General features: G+C 44.8%; 1 protein-coding gene across 1 annotated transcript in view; it reads left to right on the plus strand.

Annotated features, from left to right (window-relative positions):
- The first annotated feature begins 2,863 nt into the window (after positions 1-2,863).
- LOC140106449 (matrix metalloproteinase-9-like) overlaps positions 2,864-20,993 on the plus strand; it is a 31,547-nt gene continuing 13,417 nt past the window's right edge. Inside the window, exons 1-5 of the mRNA XM_072130896.1 lie at positions 2,864-3,274; positions 4,441-4,540; positions 8,861-8,884; positions 8,963-9,121; positions 16,744-16,908. Coding sequence (XP_071986997.1) covers positions 2,864-3,274; positions 4,441-4,540; positions 8,861-8,884; positions 8,963-9,121; positions 16,744-16,908 — 859 coding nt within the window. The remainder of the gene's footprint in view (positions 3,275-4,440; positions 4,541-8,860; positions 8,885-8,962; positions 9,122-16,743; positions 16,909-20,993) is intronic.

Here is a 20,993-nt window from a genome sequence, read left to right on the forward strand (position 1 = left end):
TAGTAAAATGTGTAATATGTTGTAATGATTTCGGAGCTCTGTGGTCACATGATCTCATGGGCTAATTCCACTGAGATCAGGTGCTCCCCTACCAAAATAATATTGGGACAATGAGGGCAATTGCACACATTGGGGCACATTTACTTTCCCATCCGCTGAAAGTTGGTAGGTATGTGAAAAGTTCAACTGGAGGTGCATTATGGATCACCTTAAAGTAATCCAACAACTTTATGCAGGATTGATGCAAAAAAGAAAAGTCCTCCCCTCCAGAACCAGCTTGTTAACTCCGAGTTATTAAACAAGGGAGCTAAAGAATAACAGGAGGAATCCATAGGATGTGAGCTACACTTCCGATCCCATAGGGGCAAAGGATGGGACAAGGTTGGAGAAAACATTGCAGGGCGCTCTTTAGCAGGTTGCCAAAGTATGGAATGAGGAGGGAGCAAGGGGCAGTTGTTTGATACAGACCCCCACAGTAGCCCGTGACTCCGAATGAAGAGGCAGTAAAAAAAAGTTAACTTAGCCGCCCTGTAATCCCTATTCAAATAGGGAACTGCTAGGCCACACAGACTCTTTAGAGTCAAGAGGGTACGGCATGAGCATCTAGGACCCTGGGCAACAGTTGAGACTAAAAAGAGTCCAAAACACTTTTGGGTCCTGGGATGGGGAGGGCGTGAAAAATAATAAGGTGGGCAAAATCGTAATTTTATGGGAAGCAATGTGGTCAAACCAAGATATATTGTAAGATGACCATCCAGCTAAGATCTGCTCCAGAGATTTCAAAATGAAGGGGGGGGGGGGGGTAGTTTACTGCATATATATTCTCAATCAATGGGGATAATTGCAAAATCAGGTCATCCATTTTATGTTTTTACCAATGAAATTCAAAGTTCAAGACTAGAAGTTTCGTAACCGAGTTGGGTAATGAGATATTTAAGGCCTTTGACTTGATTCAGTTGCAAACCAGAAATGCTGAGAAAAGATCCAAGGTTCTGTACAGGTTAGAAAACTACACCGTAGAGGTTGAGACACATAAAAGGCTGTCATCCACAAAAAGAGAGCATTTATGCTCAATATTTCCAGTCTTAATCCCCCTTATATCAGTATGATGAATGGCTAGAGCAAAAGGATCAATAGCCAATGAAGACAAAAGATGGGGCGGGGGCATCCCTTGGTGATACCTCTCTGTAAAAGGATAGGATGTCAAGGGCCAAAAAAAATCCCTAACCTGCATAGAACCCACTGGAAGAGATATAGGCCACAAACAATAATTAGAAAATTACATCCACAACCCCATTTCTCCAAAACATAAAATAAATACTCCCAGGTAACCAAGTCGAAGACTTTGCGTAAATCTAAGGACAGCAACAATCCCCAACGATCACTTATAACATCCCATTTCGGGTACATAATAGGTCAAAGGTCAACAACTCTTCTAGTAAGACCCTGAAAAATCCGTCGGATTCGGAGAAACCGCCGTATTTTTAAAAAAATTTGTCGCTTGACCCGCTGGATTGCGAATGGACCGGGTAAGTAAATCTGCCCCTATTTGTTGAGTTTATACCAATAAATGGAAATTTGAGTACTTTGGAGTCGAGTCCGTGTTCACTGCCGTTGATACTTCTCTAGCGGTGATCAGTGCCCCTATAGTCTATAGGTGACGGCTATGTTTTGTGATATATTCACTGGAATAAAATCGTAAAAATTCTACTTGGTGTGAGCCATGCTCTCTATACCTGTGGGATGTACTAGTGTGAGTTGTCTGTGCGAATGGGGTGCTAGGGATGGTGGTGGCTTCTATGGCTGCTGAGAGCGCTAGGGAGTAGTTGGGCAGGATTTAATGTTGTAAATTGGAAGGCTCTCTGGACTCTAGAGTTGGGGTTCATTAGATTGTATGTATCACTTGGATGTACTGAGCTTGTTTAGGCTCTTAGAGCAAATCAGAACACAGGAATGCGAATTCTCGCAGGATATCAACAGAGCGAGTACAAAGAACAGCGAGATCTCCAAGCATCACATCATCGTAAATTACAGTACAACCAGAAGCCATTAATGTTAACATGTCCTCGTGTAAATCGATCAAATAAATTCTGCATCCACGTCTAATCCGCCAATCTGTCTTTTTAAGATTTTCAAACCGTAGGTCTAAACAGCAGGACCTCAAAAGGGCCTCGAAAGGGCTCCGAAGAAACACGAAGAAGAGAATGGGAATCCGAAACATAGGAGCAGTAAAGAAGGAGTAGAAAGCTCAGTCAATGCTGAGAAGAAAATAGGATAGGGAGGGAGGGAGGGGGAGCACACCTCGTCCAGGAGAGGTATATGACACCTGAGGTTTTTACAATTGCTCTCTGTATTCAGGAGACTGTTTGAATTGGATCCAAGGTTGCCATGTTTTGTAGAATCTTTCATGGGTCCCATGAACAGAGGGGGTAAGGTCCTCCATGTACACCAGATTGTTCACTTTTGCCACCCACATTGCTATTGTCGGTGGCGTCGGCTCCAAATTATACATTGCAAACACTCATTGTAAGTATCAATCTCACCAGCCTCTAATCAGTTGCCTTGTTTTATTGGCCAGTCGCTAAGGTAAGATCAACGAGTCGCCCTGTGTTAGCGGATGTACAGCGGATGAGGTTACCGCCGGATTGGCATTGACCCGGAGGAGGAGCAACACTTCAGTCTGGCATGTCACCAAGACAAGCCTCCCACCCATCTTATTTTTCATACAGGGTGTGCCATCAATAAGGTGTCCGAGTAAGATCGCAATGGAACCGGTCATACAGTTAATCTTATAAGAGATGTGAGAGGCCAGCAGATCAGTAAGCGTGAAGGGGAAGAGTGGGGATGGAACATTAGCAGGACTATGGACATAGGCCTGATGTTGGAGAAAGCCTTCTCAGGAAAAGTTCGATTTCGGTTCTGGAGCAAATCCGATCTGCAACTCCGATGGCGGTCGATGAATGTGAGGCCATCTCAAGCCTCCATGGGCAGAGCTGCTGACAAGGCCAGTCCCAGCGGGATGCCATCCACCGCATGTTCCAGAACAGGAGGGTCGATTGCCTTCACTGATGATAGATGTCTTCTCGATGACACAAGGCCAGGTCTTACTTGTTCTATATTAAGCCAGTTAGGCACTTCAATTGGAAGCATATTCAGAAAGTGGAATAGTCCAATCAGGGAGTGGTTCTGGGGTATTTCACGTGGACTTACCCAACCAGGGTTTAGTGACCGTGCTGGCTCCCGTGCTTGTTGGGTCCATGGGCTCTCATGTGAGGTAGGCACTGCGCTTTCCTCCTCTCCCCTGTTGATTCCACCAGGTGGATGTCTGGTGGCAGGAGCGCCATATTGGATTCATCTGGCGGGTCTGGTTTTTCCCACAGCTGGAGCCTGAACCTCTCCAGACTCAGCACCGGTGCTGTTTGTCTGTGCCCCGCGGTCTCGGTTCGTCCTACACTTCTTCCCTTCCTGCTTGACATTTCAGGAAGGGATCAACACGGCCGGTAATGGCGCCTGTCAGTGCGGAGCTCCTTAGGTGAGCGTCCTCACTCCGCCATCTTCAAGCCACGCCCCCAGCATCAGTACTCATAAAAGGAACCTGTCACCAGATTTTCACAAATAAACATAAAAATAGGTTCCCGTAGCACTATACTAATTCTTGCCCATCCTGTTTTTAGCTAAAAAAAAATACATGCTTCCTATCCCCAGAAAATGAACTTTGTAAGCCTACCTAGCACCCTGCCAGAAGGGGCAGCAAGTCCCAAGGGTGTGTGTTATTCATGTGAGGCAATGTTTCTCTAAGCTCATGTGTGCCGGCATATCCCTCACCCCCCTCTTTGGCAGAGGATGACTTAGATGAAGGGAGGTTGAATAAGGGATATGCTGAAAGATATGATCTGCGTTGCCTCACATAAACAACGCATACCCAATGTGACTCGCAGCTCCTTCTGGCAGGGTCCAAGATAGGTTTACAAAGTTCATTTTCTGAGAATAGGAACAATGCTTTTTTTTTTAAGTTTAAACCAATGTGGGCAAGAGTTGTGGGAGGTGGCTGTTAAAAGTTTGCTATGGTTACCAGTCATACGTAGTTACACTCCTAGCTTCAATATTCAGGTTCATAGTCATAAGTAGGGAGCATGTAAACAAAAAAGTAGAACTCCCATCTGTTTTGTGCATTTCTGGTTTTGGATAAAAAAAAAAATGTCTACAGAAAACTAGAATTAATAAACCCCAACAATAGAAAATTTCCCTTGAGAAGACCTTTCATGTTTCTGATAGTTGACTAGTTTCCATCACTCGGCAAAGTACAAGGGAGATGTGTCACTTACTGTTTTACATCTGACACCCTCAGTATCCTTCCTGGGATTATTTTAGTTTTTTTTGGCATTCTGCTTGTATATGATAAGGGAAGCGAACTGAACTGTGGACAGGATTGGCTTGTAGGTGACAAGTGACCGTGATGTGGTCTTCAAGTCTACAACAAGTGAGAAGGACCTATTGATAAACATGAAGCTTATGAAGAGCACCTTGTTTACCCTGATCTGTAAGTTTTTTTATTTTTTTGCTTTTTTTCATATGTTTGATGATGTTTAGGGGTGAAGGGTTGTTGTTTTTTTTTATCTAAGAGGCCAGGGAGATGTATGGAGACTTGTGAATGCCAATGCATCTTGGTAAACATGTGGAAATGGACTCATATCAGCCGAAACTGACGCTCCTGGATTAGCAACCCATCAATAGGTAGAATGCAGAGCAGGATACGTGTTACCTGCATGTCTTTCTTTAGTGTCATCATTGGAATTTTAAAAAATTCCAAACCATCCGAACTTCTCAAAGTGAACCTTTCAACAGGTTCCTTAACCCCTTCCCGCCGATGCCCTTTTTCGTTTTTGTGGTTTCATTTTTCACTCCTCACTTTCCAAAATCTATAACTTTTTTATTTTTCCATGTACAGAGCTGAGTTATGGCTTATTTTCTGCGTAAAATACACTTTAAAATTAAAATTACACTTCAAAAAGTTGGTATTTAATATTCCATGTCGTGTACTGGGAAGCTGGAAAAAAATTCCAAATTCTGTGAAATTGGTAAAAAAACGCATTTGCGCCGTTTTCTTGTGGGCTTGGATTTTACAGCTTTCACTGTGCGCCCCAAATGACAGGTCTACTTTATTCTTTGGGTCGGTATGATTACGGGGATACCAAATTTGTATAGGTTTTATAATGTTTTCATACATTTCCAAAAATTAAAACCTCTTGTACAAAAAAACATTTTTGGATTTTGCCATCTTCTGGCACTAATAACTTTTTTAACTTTTTGGTATTACAGAGCTGTGGGTGGTGTAATTTTTTGTGACGTTTGATGACGTTTTCAATGTTATTTTTAGGACTGTACGAACTTTTGAGCACTTTTTATAGAATTTTTTATATTTTTTAAAATGGCAAAAAAGTGCAATTTTTTACTTTGGGCGCTATTTTTCGTTACGGGGTTAAACGCAGTGAAAAAACGTTATTATATTTTAATAGATCGGGCATTTTCGGGCGCGGCGATACCTGATGTGTTTATGATTTTTACTTTTTATTTATATTTATATCAGTTTTAGGGAAAGGGGGGTGATTTGAATTTTTATGTTTTTTTATTATCATTTTTTTTTAAAGATTGATCCTACCATATACTGCCAAACTACAGTATTATATGGGGATTTTCCTCCTCACTCATTACAATGTGCTGAAAGCAAATTGTAATGAAGGGGTTAAAACAAGACAGCCTCGGGTCCTCGGAAGACCTGAGGCTGTCATGGCGACGGATCCGCTGCTCCCCGATGACGGCAAGATCCTTTTTGAAGCTGCCAGCAGCTTCTCCGGCGGCAATTGGCGGGAAATCTGGTAGGTCTTTGCTACGATATGCAACAAAGACTTACCGGCTATGGAGAGGGATCAGCCCATGAGCCTTCTCCATGCACCCGCACCCGGCATGTGACCTCATACTACTAGGGGTTAAACCAGTTATTAGGCTACTGGTGTTTAGGACCCCAAACCTTGTCTTACGTCTGAAACATTATTACTGTTGTTTTATCTAGGATTTTTTTTTAATCCCTTAACCCTTTCCCGCCAATGTACTTTTTCATTTTTTTTGCATTTCCATTTTCTGCTCAACTTCTGTAAAAATCCAAAACTTTTTTTTAATTTTCTGTCTTATAAGGGCTTTTTTTTCTTTCTGTGTAACAAAACCTAGTTATTTAATTTTCCATGCGGTGATGCGCCATTTTCCTGTGGGCCCGGTTTTTACAGCTTTTACTTTGTGCTCCAAATGACACCTCCCTTTATTCTTTGGGTCGGTGCTACTGCAGGGATATATGGCTCTATCTTCCGTTACCGGGAATAACCATTTTTATATTTTGACATTTTGGGAGGAGGTTGAGACCTGACATGTTTATGATTTTGGCTGTTTATTTTTTATATCGGTTCTAGAGAAAGGGGGCATTTAAAATATTTTTTACTATTTTTCAGACCACCGAGGGTACTTTAACCCTAGGTCGTCTGATTAATCCTACCATATACTGCCACACTACAGTATAGCAGTATTTGAGGATTTGGGTGTTACAGCTCTTCAGAAATAACAAGTCCTCAGGCCTTATAAAGACTGTCATGGCAACAGATTGTCGCTCCCCGATGACATCACAGCCATCATGGTGGCGCCCATGAGCTGCCAGCGGATACGAATTGTAATATGCAGCAAACACCCAGTCTGTATGGAGAGGGCACGCCCCATTCCGCACGCTAATGTACTATTATATCGGTTTGCGGCAAAGGGTTAATGATTTGATCCTGTTTGTTTTGCCATTCCCATTTTTCACTTCCCACTTTCAAAAATCCATAACTTTCAAAAACACTGCAGTTTCTCCTGCTCCGGCACTAATCATTAGATAAGGACCACAGCGGCAGCTACTGGATTCAACTAGAGAGAAATCAGGAGGCTTATTTAAGCTCTTTGGCCGCGGCCCAGGACCTGGTGTTCCAGCCCATTCTTGGGCCATTCTTGGGCGGCTGGGGACTGCTGCCCTGGGGGATCTAAAAATAAGGTAAAAAAATTGTTAAAAATGGTTAAAAACAAAACTAATCACATGTCAGGTATCCCGAAATGCTCGATCTGTCAAAAGTCAAAACTTTCTTTAACTTTGAATAAAAAGTGATCAAAATGTCAAAGTAACAAAAACGTCAACTCTACCTGCAAAGAATGACACCCTACGCAGGTCCAAAAACTATAGTATTAAAAAGTTATCAGCTGCAGAATACGAGGAACAAATGACTTGTTTTGTACAAGTCGTTTATAAAAACTGCTACAATCTAATAAAGACTATAAATTTGCTATCTCCTTGATCCTACCGACCCAAAGAATAAAAGGGAGATGTATCAGGGATGGCAACATCTGTAACAAGTTTCCAGCATCATATTTTACACCCCTGTCAGCTGGGGAAGTAGTATAAATGGAAGAGACAAAAACAAACTGTCCCAAATTATAAAGAAGGCACATGGAACTATTGATGAGATATCATGCCCGACTATTTCCGACGCATATAACAGGGGTTTTTGGCGCACACGATCGGATTTTGGCACAACCTCGCCGATTTTCATGTGGCACAAATCGAGGGCCGTGGCCGTCAGACAACCCGACTGATTTGGACTGAGCGCAGGATTTAAAATTCAAATTGTGTCGCAAGACAATGCACTTACATGCACCGGGAAGAAGAAGGTGAACTCCGGCGGACCTGAGCGGGGAAGCGACACATGCAGGATATCGGGTGCAGGATCTTAGTGACTCTCCACACAGCGCATTATACACAGACAATGCACTTACATGCACCAGGAAGAAGAAGGTGAACTCCGGGGACCTGAGCGGGGAAGCGACACATGCAGGATATCGGGCGCAGGATCTTAGTGACTCCCCGCACAGCGCATTATACACAGACAATGCACTTACATGCACCGGGAAGAAGAAGGTGAACTCCGGGGACCTGAGCGGGGAAGAGACACATGCAGGATATCGGGCGCACGATCTTAGTGAATCGCGGCACATCGCATTATACACGGACAATGCACTTACATGCACCAGGAAGAAGAAGGTGAACTCCGGGGACCTGAGCGGGGAAGCGACACATGCAGGATATCGGGCGCACGATCTTAGTGACTCCCCGCACAGCGCATTATACACGGACAATGCACTTACATGCACCAGGAAGAAGAAGGTGAACTCCGGGGACCTGAGCGGGGAAGCGACACATGCAGGATATCAGGGCATGATCTTAGTGACTCCCCGCACAGCGCATTATACACGGACAATGCACTTACATGCACCAGGAAGAAGAAGGTGAACTCCGGGGACCTGAGCGGGGAAGCGACACATGCAGGATATCAGGCGCACGATTTTAGTGACTCCCCGCACAGCGCATTATACATGGACAATGCACTTACATGCACCAAGAAGAAGGTGAACTCCAGGGACCTGAGCGGGGAAGTGACACATGCAGGATATCGGGCGCACAATCTGGACTTCATCCTCGTCGGACAACGCACCTCATGGATCGGGACAGGACTGGATAAGTAAATGTGCCCCAATATGGGAAGAACATGACGTAACTGCAGTACTAGGAGCCATAGCAGCTGCACCGTATCACTCCGTGCGCCCATTGCCGTCTATGGGGAACGTACGTACGGACGGATGCAAGCTTGCGACAGTAGATACGTCCCCCCAACGCTCGTGTGCATGGGGCCTTATACATATACAGTTTATCTATAAATTTAAATGTTTGTAAAGAATTAGAGTGATGAATTGCGAATTAATTTCATATCTTTTTCCTCTCCTCTTCCAGTTGTGATGCCAAAGTTATCAGAAGGTAAGAACGTCTTTCATGTAGCGGGTACAAGATACACATGATACATAGTTGTATAAGTCATTGCCTCTCTTTTCTCAGGCCTGAATGTGACCTCCCCGCATTGTGTGTTTCCATTCTCCTATCTTCATCGTTTGTATTATTCCTGTATTCCCAACAGTCGGATGGATCGTGCCTACTGGTGTTCTAAAACTCCCGACTATGACCAGGATTCTCAATGGGAGTTGTGCACCACTTTGGGTAATAAAGACATTTTTTTTTTACATATTTACATCATTTAACATCAAATCTTAGGATCCACTGCAGCGTCTCAAACATTTGATATACACTTAGTATAGACAGTCTCCGTGTTACGTACAGGATAGGTTCTTTGGGTTTGTTCTTATGTTCAATTTGTATGTAAGTCGGCACAGATATTTTAAGCGTAAATCGAGGCAAAATTGTTTTTTGTACCCTGTAACAAGTAGTTTTTACATTTTTTGGGTTAAACAAGAATCAACAATAAAGCAGACATTGCTTTCAAATGCAGACATCTTACAGTAGACCGTTGCTGTGTTGGACTAAAGTTCAGTAATTTACCATCATCTAGAGAGCTTGTAACTAGGGGTCGTCTGTAAGTTGGGTGTTCTTACATCAGGGACCAACCTGTATTCTGTGCTATGCCGCCTTTGACTGACTTGAATGTCTACATCATGTCCATTTCCGCGTTTGTATTGGACTTTTGCATAATCAGAACTATATTAAAAGTAGGTGTAATCTGCAAACAGGGTTCTGTCTATGCCACAAATAAGTTGGCACATACAGACCTTCAGGGTTGGCAAGTATGAACACATTTACTAAGGAACATGCAGGTCATGGGTGTCCCTGCGACCCATATCCCGGGTTGCAGATGCACCCGTGTACCACCTGTCCCGGCTCCTCGTAATGGCTGCACTCCAGCGCGCAGGGCCAGCGCACCGCTATTTGGCGCTGGCATGCTGCATGCCCTAATAAATTCCAGGCCCTCTGATCCCGTGCTGCCTGTCCTGACCTATTGCTACGTCCCCGACTCTGATCCCGTGCTGCCTCGACCTCCTGCCTGTCCCTGACCACGAGTTTGCCTCACAATTCTGCACTACGCCTTGGCCGCCACCACGGGCAAAGTCGCGCCTGTGGAACAACCTGGTAGTACCGCCCCGCAACAAGTCCAACCTGCTTTGCCGCGGGCTCTGGCGAAAACAGGGTGCCACTTATACTCCGGTCCCAGGTGTTGGCTTACGTCATCGCCCACGTTAGTACAGAGGATCCACTACCTCTGATCATGACAGTGCACCAGTTTTCTGAAGGACTTTGCACATCCCTTAAGTTGCAAACTGCTTGCACAGGTGTGATAAATGTGACCAGGGGGAGGGGGGGCCTTATCCTTATAAAATTCCCCACTTTCCCCCAGCTGGTTTTCCACCCAATTTTGGAACCGGTGCTCCCATAGTATTATTTTGATATGTCGATTTAGGCTCTAGCACCCTTGGGTCCAGAGATATAAATATCTCTGGGTAGGACCATGGTAAATGGGTTAGGTTTGGTATCAATGCGATCCAGGGATTCACCAGGATCCAATGATACCAGAACCACGACACTACGACTTCCCCTTGAGAAGCTATGGCTTCTACAGGGTTTGGGACGTGATACCAGGTAGGAGGGACTCATAACCCCTCCTATTGGGTGGGCAGAGGTGTATCTGTACCTGATATAATCAGGCACCTTTAAGGCCACATTGGGGCAGATTTACTTACCCGATCCTGTCGTGATCCCGCGGTGCGTTGTCTTACGAGGATTCAGGTCTGCCGTGATTCACTAACATCGTGTGTCCGAGTTCCTGCATGTGTCGCTGCTGCACCGAGGTCCGCCGGAGTTCACCTTCTTCTTCCCGGTGCATGTAAGTGCTAATCTTGCGACACAAATCCTTTTTTAAATTCCACGGTTTGTCGGAATCCGTTGGGGTTTTGCCATCTTTTTGCGCTAATAACTTTTTCATACTTTGGTGTACGGAGCTGTGGGTGGTGTCATTTTTTGGGGCTTTTGATGACTTCTTCAATGCTGCCATTTTAGGACTGTACGACCTTCTAATCACTTTTTATAGAATTTTTAATATTTGCGCCCAAATGGCAAAAAAGTGCAATTTGGGCGCTATTTTCTGTTACGATGTTAAACACAGCGAAAATACGTTACTATATTTTGATAGCTCGGGCATTTTTGGATGCGGCAACACCTTTTTGGTTGTGATTTTTACTGTTTATTTATATCAGTTCTAGGGAAAAGGAGGTGATTTGAATTTTTAGTTTTTTTTATTATTTTTTTTTAACTTTTTTTTATTTTTACTTTTCCTTTTTTCATACTGCAGTATGGCAGTATATGGGGATTTTCCTCCTCAATTTTTACAATGTGCGAATCGCACATTCGGAAGACCCAAGGCTGTCATAGCAACCGATCGCCGCTCCCTGATGACATCACGGCCCATGTGCTGTCATCTTTTTGAAGCCGCCGGCAAAGCGGCTAGCACCGATCACGTGTGTTACCAGTAAGTCTTTGCTGTGATATGTAGCAAAGACTTACCGGCTATAGAGAGGGATCGGCCCATGAGCCCTCTCCATGCACCCACAGCCGACCCACGATGTGCTATTATGTCATGGGTCATTAAATGGTTAAAGTGTGGACTATCCATCCCCAATAGGGCCACACACAAGGTAACTAACGCACTGAACTGCTGAGACTTGTAGTGCTACCTGTGTATTTGTATTCAGTTTACTGTATATTGTGTGTACTGTATTGTCTATTGTGGCCTTAAGGCAATTTAATAAAAAATTTGACCTTTGTTGCCCTTTTATCTCGATCCACGATTCCCTACGTCCGAGTCTCGCTTATATACATTCTACCGGGTTTGCTCCTCACCCGATATAATCCCGTTACCGGGCTTATATTAAAGGAGAACTGGTGGCAGCACAAGGCTGATAATATTCTGTGTCACTGCGGCTAGTGAGAGGGATCTTGTAGCCATTCAGGGCTGTGATTTATGGTTGTGCCGTATCCGGAAGTTGTGTGGACAACTTCTAATCACTTCCTGCGCCTCTCAGAACCCGTGCGTTCTGGGAGTGTCTACAAAAGGATAACTGAGTGACCTTGCGTACCCTTCAGTGGTCCGAAACTTCACAGTGTCCTTCACAACAGGTATTTAACCCCTTAGCGACATGTGACGGAATCTTCCGAAGACTCGATGATACTTTGTGTTAACCCATTCATTACAATGTGCTATGAGCACATTGTAATGAATAAGGAGGAAAATCCCCATATATAGTAGGATTGTACAGACAATCTAGGGTTGAAGTACCCTAGGGGGTCTGAAAAATAGTAAAAATAAAAAAAAAGTTGAAAAAAAATTATAATAAAAAAACCCTAAAAACTCAAATCTCCCCCTTTCCCTAGAACTGATATCAATATAAATAAACAGTAAAAATCATAAACACATTAGTTATCTCCGTGTCCAAAAATGCCCGATCTATCAAAATATAATACTTGTTTTTCACTGTTTAACCCCGTAACAGAAAATAGCGCCCAAAGTCGAAGTTTTGAAAAATATAAAAAAATCAATAAAGAGTGATCAAAAGGTCGCACAGTCCTAGAAACTATAGCAATGAAAACACCATCAAAAGACGCCAAAAAATAACACCACCCACAGCTCCGTACACCAAAGTATGAAACAGTTATTGTCGCCAGAAGATGGCAAAATAAAAAAAAAAATTTTGTACAGGTTTTAATTTTTGTAAATGTATGAAAACATTATAAAACCTATACAAATCTGTTATCCCCGTGATAGCACCGACCCAAAGAATAAAGTAGACCTGTCTTTTGGGTCCCACACTGTGAAAGCTGTAAAATCCAAGCCCACAAGGATGCGTTTTTCCACCATTTTCACTGCATTTTAATTTTTTTTCCCGCTTCCCAGTACATGGCATGGAATATTAAATACCACCATTTTGAAGTGTCATTTGTTACGCAGAAAACAAGCCGTCACACAGCTCTGTACATGGAAAAATAAATAAGTTATAGATTTTTGAAGGTGGGGAGTGAAAAATGAAAACGCAAAAACGAAGAAGGGCTGCAGCGGGAATGGGCTAAGATGTGCCTGCAGCACATTTGTGACGCGCGACCCTTTTGAGGCGGGGCTGCACTTCTCATCATGAGACACAGATTAGGGGGCTTTATGGTGCTCACTCAGACCGTGCCCCAGATTTATCATGTAAAGTCCAACAGAATTTTGTTGCACGCCCTATGTTAAAGGAAGAAGGCAAGCGGGCAGCACTCCGGTGAATAAGGACTATTTATTTCACAAGTGCACAAGGTGCACCCAAAAAAATTAGTTGCTCTCTGTCGGAGCAGTGCAGGGGGCGCCACATTCATGAAGAATGTGCGGCAGGAATCCTGAATCTGGCGCACCCTGCACTGCCTTGAGTGCAGTTTGCCCTGTTCTTTGTGAATGTGCCCAAATATATTTTAACAATAAGTAATCATGCACAGGGGGGAATATTTATCATACGCTGGCGCTCGTGTGCCCCGTGATGGCCCCGCCGCTGCAATTTCGCAGCCCGATACATGAAGAGGCTTCCGCTTCTTCATGTATCGGGCTGCCAGCAGCGCAGCGTTTATCCAGGCCCTGCCTGGCGTAGAAAAAAACGCAGTCGGCGACTTTTCACATATGAAAAGTTGCCGGCAATAGCGAGTGCGCAGGCGCGGGGACAGTAACGCCCCGCGCCGGCCCACTCCAGTCCGGCCGCGCCCTTCACTCGGCCGGCCGCGCCCCCCCCTTCACGCCCCACTGGCGTGAAGGTGGCGGATTGGGGAAAATAATCGCAAAAGCTAGCAATAAGCCAGCATTTGCGATTATTTCAGGGCCTCTGCGCCACTGGCGGTGCGCAGAGGTCCTGATAAATATCCCCCAGGGAGTCTAAAGCACCTGAAATCTCAGGACCACATCCGGCCAAGTAGATAATGTAATGGTTTCCTTTAAGCTTTTTGCACCACTGTTAGCTAAGGCCCAAAACCCTTTCACCATCTCCATGTACTGAGAACCCCTGTAATACCGATATTCCAAAATCCATAACAAGTCTCTGTTAAGTTTCTGTGCCCAAAATGGCTGTAAAATTGGGGTAAGTTTCTGGCGCCTGTTCTTCAGAAATCTGGTGTTCCCTGCACTGCCCCAACAGATTGCACCTCTTTTTTTTTTGGATGCACCATGGAGGACGTGATGTCAAGGCACAACAGACATTTCTTATAGTCATAAAAAGTGAATCTTTATTAATAAGCCAAAAAAAGAAAAAATAGTAAACAATTTTACATAAAGCCATTATTTTATGCTACTGTAGTACAGGCGGTCCCCTACTTAAGAACACCCGACTTACATACGACCCCTAGTTACAATCGGGCCTCTGGATGTTGGTAAGTTACTGTACTTTAGTCCTAGGCTACAATAATCAGCTGTAACAGATATCACAGGCGTCTGTAATGAGGCTTTATTGTTACTCCTGGTTCTTATGACAACCCAACATTTTTAAAATCAATAGTTGTAGAGACCAAAAAAGTTCTGGCTGGGATTGCAATGATAAAATATACAGTTCCGACTTACATGCAAATTCAACTTAAGAACAAATTTGCAGAACCTATCTACGTAACCCAGGGACTGCCTGTATATATGATTATGTTTTTTAGCATTAATTGAAGACTTTATGGTCTCTTGCACTTAAAGGAAACCTACCACTTCTGATGGTAGGTATTAGATTTAAACACCGGGCACCAGCTCAGGGTGAGCTCAGGGTGAGCTGGTGCCGGAGCTTACCTTAGCTAGTGTTTTAAACCAGCGTGTGACGCCTCCGGCACTTCCTATGGAGGCGCGCGCGCGCACGGCGGCGCACAGCGCCATAGCTACCTCGGGGCTGTAAATCAAAATGTGTTATCCTCACCATATTACACTATTACACTCACACTGCACTTTAGCACAATATAATATGATATTTTATGTCTTATTTATTATGCCTTGGAACAATCATTATCCTGCTGCTGTTGGTTGGCAGCTCAGCAGCTTCTCCAGATTGAGCTGAACGCCAAACCTGAACTAAACCTGAACGCCAAACCTGAACACACAAATCTGGCCTGAAGTTTATCTACTTAGGGTGATGGCGCACGTGGCGTTTTGAACTCGTTTTTGGCCCGTTTTTAAGCAGTCCGTCAAAAATTGCATGCGTTTTTTGAAAACGCATCCGTTTTTGACAGGTTTGACCAATTATCTTAATTGAAACTTGTTAAAAAAACGCATGCAGGTTCAAAACGCCACGTGTGCCATCACCCTAAGGGTCCCCACGGATCGCACTTTCGGTGTATTTTAGTAATTTTCGCTGTAACACTCATTTAGCAGGGGACTGTGTCCCACGTGATCGGGTTTTGGCGCAGCTACACCGGCTTTCATGCGAAGGAAATCATGGGGCGTGAGCACGGGATTTAATATTCAAATTGTGTCGCATCCAATACACTTACATACACCAGGAAGAAGAAGGTGAACTCCGGGGACCTGAGCGGGGAAGCGACACATGCAGGATATCGGGCGCAGGATCTTAGTGACTCCCCGCACAGCGTATTATACACGGACAATGCACTTACATGCACCAGGAAGAAGAAGGTGAACTCCAGGGACCTGATCGGGGAAGCGACACATGCAGGATATCGGATGCACGATCTTAGTGACTCCCCGCACAGCGCATTATACACAGACATTGCACTTACATGCAACAGGAAGAAGAAGGTGAACTCCGGGACCTGAGCGGGGAAGCGACACATGCAGGATATCGGGTGTACGATCTTAGTGACTCCCCGCACAGCGCATTATACACGGACATTGCACTTACATGCACCAGGAAGAAGAAGGTGAACTCCGGGGACCTGAGCGGGGAAGTGACACATGCAGGATATCGGGTGCAGGATCTTAGTGACTCCCCGCACAGCGCATTATACACGGACAATGCACTTACATGCACCAGGAAGAAGAAGGTGAACTCCAGGGACCTAATCGGGGAAGCGACACATGCAGGATATCGGGCGCAGGATCTTAGTGAATCGCGGCACAGCGCATTATACACGGACAATGCACTTACATGCACCAGGAAGAAGAAGGTGAACTCCGGGGACCTGAGCGGGGAAGCGACACATGCAGGATATCGGGGGCATGATCTTAGTGACTCCCAACACAGCGCATTATACACAGACAATGCACTTACATGCACTGGGAAGAAGAAGGTGAACTCCGGGGACCTGAGCGGGGAAGTGACACATGCAGGATATCGGGGGCACGATCTTAGTGACTCCCCACACAGCGCATTATACACAGACAATGCACTTACATGCACCGGGAAGAAGAAGGTGAACTCCGGGGACCTGAGCGGGGAAGCGACACATGCAGGATATCGGGCGCAGGATCTTAGTGACTCCCTGCACAGCACATTATACACGGACAATGCACTTACATGCACCAGGAAGAAGAAGGTGAACTCCTGGGACCTGAGCGGAGAAGCGACACATGCAGGATATCGGGCGCACGATCTTAGTGACTCCCCGCACAGTGCATTATACACGGACAATGCACTTACATGCACCAGGAAGAAGGTGGTGAACTCCGGGGACCTGAACGGGGAAGCCACACATGCAGGATATCGGACGCACGATCTTAGTGAATCGGAGTGCCTGATCGTTGGACACTCTGTATTTTGGGAACTCCTGTGGGCGGGTAAGTAAATGTGCCCCAGTGTTGGCATTGGACCTGAGCAGTGCGGTTTGCTTTACAGGTGCTGAGCAAAGACCCATAATTGCACAATGCAAATTCCCTTTCATCTTTGAGAACAATCAGTTCTACAGCTGCACCACAGAGGGGAGATCTGATCAGCAGCTGTGGTGCTCAACAACCTCAAATTACGACAAGGATGGACAGTGGATCTTTTGCAGTACAACAGGTATGAGTTTACTCTCTCTACTGTCTTAATAGCCACATGCAGTGAGAACTCTTTGAGCAGACCACTCAAATTTAAAACAACAAAAACCTCAGATATCCGGAAATTCAATTAACTTTTGAATGTCTGGATGAAAAGGAAATCATCAATTCTGGTTTCAGATTTTTGCACTTTTTTTGAGCCGTGCATCGTACCATAAACACAATGGGGGTCATTTACTAAGGGCCCGATTCGCGTTTTCCCGACGTGTTACCCGAATATTTCCGATTTGCGCCAATTTTCCTTGAATTGCCCCGGGATTTTGGCGCACGCGATCGGACTGTGGCGCATCGGCGCTGGCATGCACCAGACGGATTCGGAAAAAACGCTTGGGACGCGCTTACCTTCACTTGGTGCGGCCCGGTGAACTCCAGCGCGTTCAGATGCTTTTCAGCGCAGCAGCGCCACCTGGTGGACGGCGGAGGAACTACCTTGATGAATCCCGGCCGGACCCGAATCCAGCGCAGAGAACTCGCCACTGGATCGCGAACGGACCGGGTAAGTAAATCTGCCCCAATATGTTATCTATAGTCTATGGATCAATGCGATTAGAGCGATACCTAATTTTTATAGTTTTTAAAATATATTTTTACAATTTTAATGAAAAAAAAACTAATGTAGAGAAAATCGCCATCTTTTTGGAGGCATAACTTTATATCTTGGTTGACAGAGCTTGTTAAAGGAAACCTACCATGAGAAATCTACCATCAGATTAGGGCAGATACAGTGGGAGGAATCTACCATCAGAAGTAGATCTGATGGTAGATTCCTCCCGCTGTATCTGCCCTAATCTGTAATTTAAAGCGTAATTGTAAAATTATGGTGATTTTACCAAAATATTATTTGTGATTCCCCCTTTGATGCCTACTTTGTGCTGCTCACCCTTTTCTTTCCAAGGTTCTGGCATTTTCTGATCTGAAAGTGTTTGACAAAAATAGTCAAAAATACCACTTTTTTTGCCATTTTTAAAAATATTAAAAATTCTATAAAAGTCATCAGAAGGTCGTACAGTCCTAAAAATGGTAGCATTGAAAACGTCATCAAAAGTTGCATAAAAATGACACCACCCACAGCTCCGTGCACCGAAGTATAAAAAAGTTATTGGCGCCAGAAGATGGCAAAAACAAAGAAATTGTTTTTGTACAGGAGGTTTAAATTTTTGTAAATGTATGAAAACATTAGAAAACCTATACAAATCTGTTACCACCCTGATTCCACCGACCCAATGAATGAAGTAGACATGTCATTTGGGGCGCACAGTGAAAGCTGTAAAATCCAAGCCCACAAGAAAACGGCGCAAATGCGTTTTTTCACCATTTTCACTGCATTTTGAATTTTTTTCCTGCTTCCCAGTACACGGCACGGAATATTAAATACATCACTATGAAGTGCAATTTGTTACGCAGAAAACAGGCCGTCACACACAGCTCCTTACAAGTAAAAATAAAAAAGTTATAGATTTTTGAAGGTTGGGAGTGAAAAATGTAATTCTGACATCATGCATAGAAATTCAAGCAGAAACTCTCCAAAAACTCACAAGTTCAATGGCTGAATTGTGCAGGGGATATCACAGAAGGTCCTATGTTACATGTAACTTAGCCTCTTAGGGTGAAGACACACGTGGCGTTTTTAGGCCGTTTTTGGGCCGTTTTTAGTTAGTGCGTTTTCAGATCGTAAAAAACGCATGCGTTTTCAAAAAACACGTGCGTTTTTTACGATCTGAAAACGCACTAACTAAAAACGGCCTAAAAACGCCACGCGTGTCTTCACCCTAAGGATGTTTTGGATTGAAATAGCTTTTGATTTCAGGGAATGTGCCCTCCTAATGCTGCTAATTCAACAAATATTCAAACTATTTTCAGTTTTTTTACACCCTATATAATATTTTGAAACTCTGCAGTGCAGAATATGTGCATTTTGAGTTTTTTTTCATTTTGATTTGTCATTGGGAGGTTTGTTCAATAAAATTCAATTTATACTCCGGTCAAACCATTTAGGAAAATCAGATGTAAATATCATTAGCATAATAATTTGGAACTTGGTGTATTTAATGATTTATTTTTTATTAAAAACTTTATTTATAGTTGGCTTGAATAAGTGATCCTCTGATGGCTTGTACAAGCTCTTATTGAGTTAACACACGGCAATACAGATGTATTGGGTGCTCAGTACATTACAGCTGGGTCCTTTCTGGAGGCTGGGGATGATGGGAAGAGGAGTTCACGCAGCCCTGGGCTGTGGTCATGCTTGACCACGGTGTGTAGAGGGTTAACACCCGTGATAGGAGGAACCTCTGATAGCGGGTGTTATAGGGGTGTGCGCTGTAATATACAGCTGACACCTGCAGATTCTGGCACCAATTCCGTCTTGGGACGTTATAGTATGGCACAGGTCAGGGAGTCACTGTCATCCATACACTACTATTACATCCTTCAGGTTAAAGGATAAGGCAGAGTTAAAGATGACACCAAGGTAGCAAACTTTTTGGGCTGGTGAGAGTGTAGAGCCATGGATTGTGACTGTTAGGGCTGGTCGGAAGGATGTGTTAGATCAGTGATTTTCAACCTGTGTGCCGCGGGGAAAGTTCCCCGAACTATGGTGCCCCGGTGTAGTGCTGCCGCTGCACCCCCGTGTTTCTGCCCCATACTTACCTACAAGCCCCGCGTCGGCGATCCGCCCATCTTCTGTAGCTCCTGCACCGCGCGGCCCATGTCACGTGACTGACGCGACCTGACGTCAGGTCGCGTAAGTCACGTGACCAGAGGCGCGCGGTGCAGGAGCTACAGAAGGTGGGCGGATCGCCATTAGGAGTGAAGGTATGCGGAAGAAGACATCAAGGGTAAGTATATAGGGTTATTATTTGTATAGGGAAGGCAGCTAGGGTCTTTTTTTATTAGTAAAGGGGGGCATCTAGGGCCTTTTAATTAGTAAAGGGGGGCATCTAGGGCCTTTTAATTAGTAAAGGGAGGGGGGCTCTAGGGCCTCTTAATTATTAAAGGGGGGCCTCTAGGGGCTCTTAATTATTAAAGGGAGGCCTCTAGGGCCACTTAAATATTAAAGGGGGGCCTCTAGGGGCTCTTAATTATTAAAGGGGGGCCTGTAGGGGCTCTTAATTATTAAAGGGAGGCCGCTAGTGGCTCTTAATTAGTAAAGGGAGGCCGCTAGGGGCTCTTAATTAGTAAAGGGAGGCCGCTAGGGGCTCTTAATTAGTAAAGGGAGGCCGCTAGGGGCTCTTAATTAGTAAAGGGAGGCTGCTAGGGTCTTTTAATTAGTAAAGGGAGGCCGCTAGGGGCTCTTAATTAGTAAAGGGAGGCCGCTGGGGCTCTTAATTAGTAAAGGGAGGCCGCTAGGGCCTTTTAATTAGTAAAGGTAGGGGGGCTCTAGGGCCTTCTAATTAGTAAAGGGGGGCCTCTAGGGCCTTTTAATTAGTAAAGGGAGGGGGGCTCTAGGGCCTCTTAATTATTAAAGGGAGGCCGCTAGGGGCTCTTAATTAGTAAAGGGGGGCCGCTAGGGGCTCTTAATTAGTAAAGGGAGGCCGCTAGGGGCTCTTAATTAGTAAAGGGAGGCCGCTAGGGGCTCTTAATTAGTAAAGGGAGGCCGCTAGGGGCTCTTAATTAGTAAAGGGAGGCCTCTATGGGCTCTTAATCAGTAAAGGGAGGCCGTTGGGGCTCTTAATTAGTAAAGGGAGGCCGCTGGGGCTCTTAATTAGTAAAGGGAGGCCGCTAGGGGCTCTTAATTAGTAAAGGGAGGCCTCTAGGGGCTCTTAATTAGTAAAGGGAGGCCGCTAGGGGCTCTTAATTAGTAAAGGGAGGCCGCTAGGGGCTCTTAATTAGTAAAGGGAGGCCTCTAGGGGCTCTTAATTAGTAAAGGGAGGCCTCTAGGGGCTCTTAATTAGTAAAGGGAGGCCGCTAGGGGCTCTCAATTAGTAAAGGGAGGCCGCTAGGGGCTCTTAATTAGTAAAGGGAGGCCGCTAGGGGCTCTTAATTAGTAAAGGGAGGCCGCTAGGGGCTCTTAATTAGTAAAGGGAGGCCGCTAGGGGCTCTTAATTA

Source organism: Engystomops pustulosus, chromosome 11 (assembly GCF_040894005.1).
Source record: "Engystomops pustulosus chromosome 11, aEngPut4.maternal, whole genome shotgun sequence".
In the NCBI taxonomy this organism is placed as follows: domain Eukaryota; kingdom Metazoa; phylum Chordata; class Amphibia; order Anura; family Leptodactylidae; genus Engystomops; species Engystomops pustulosus.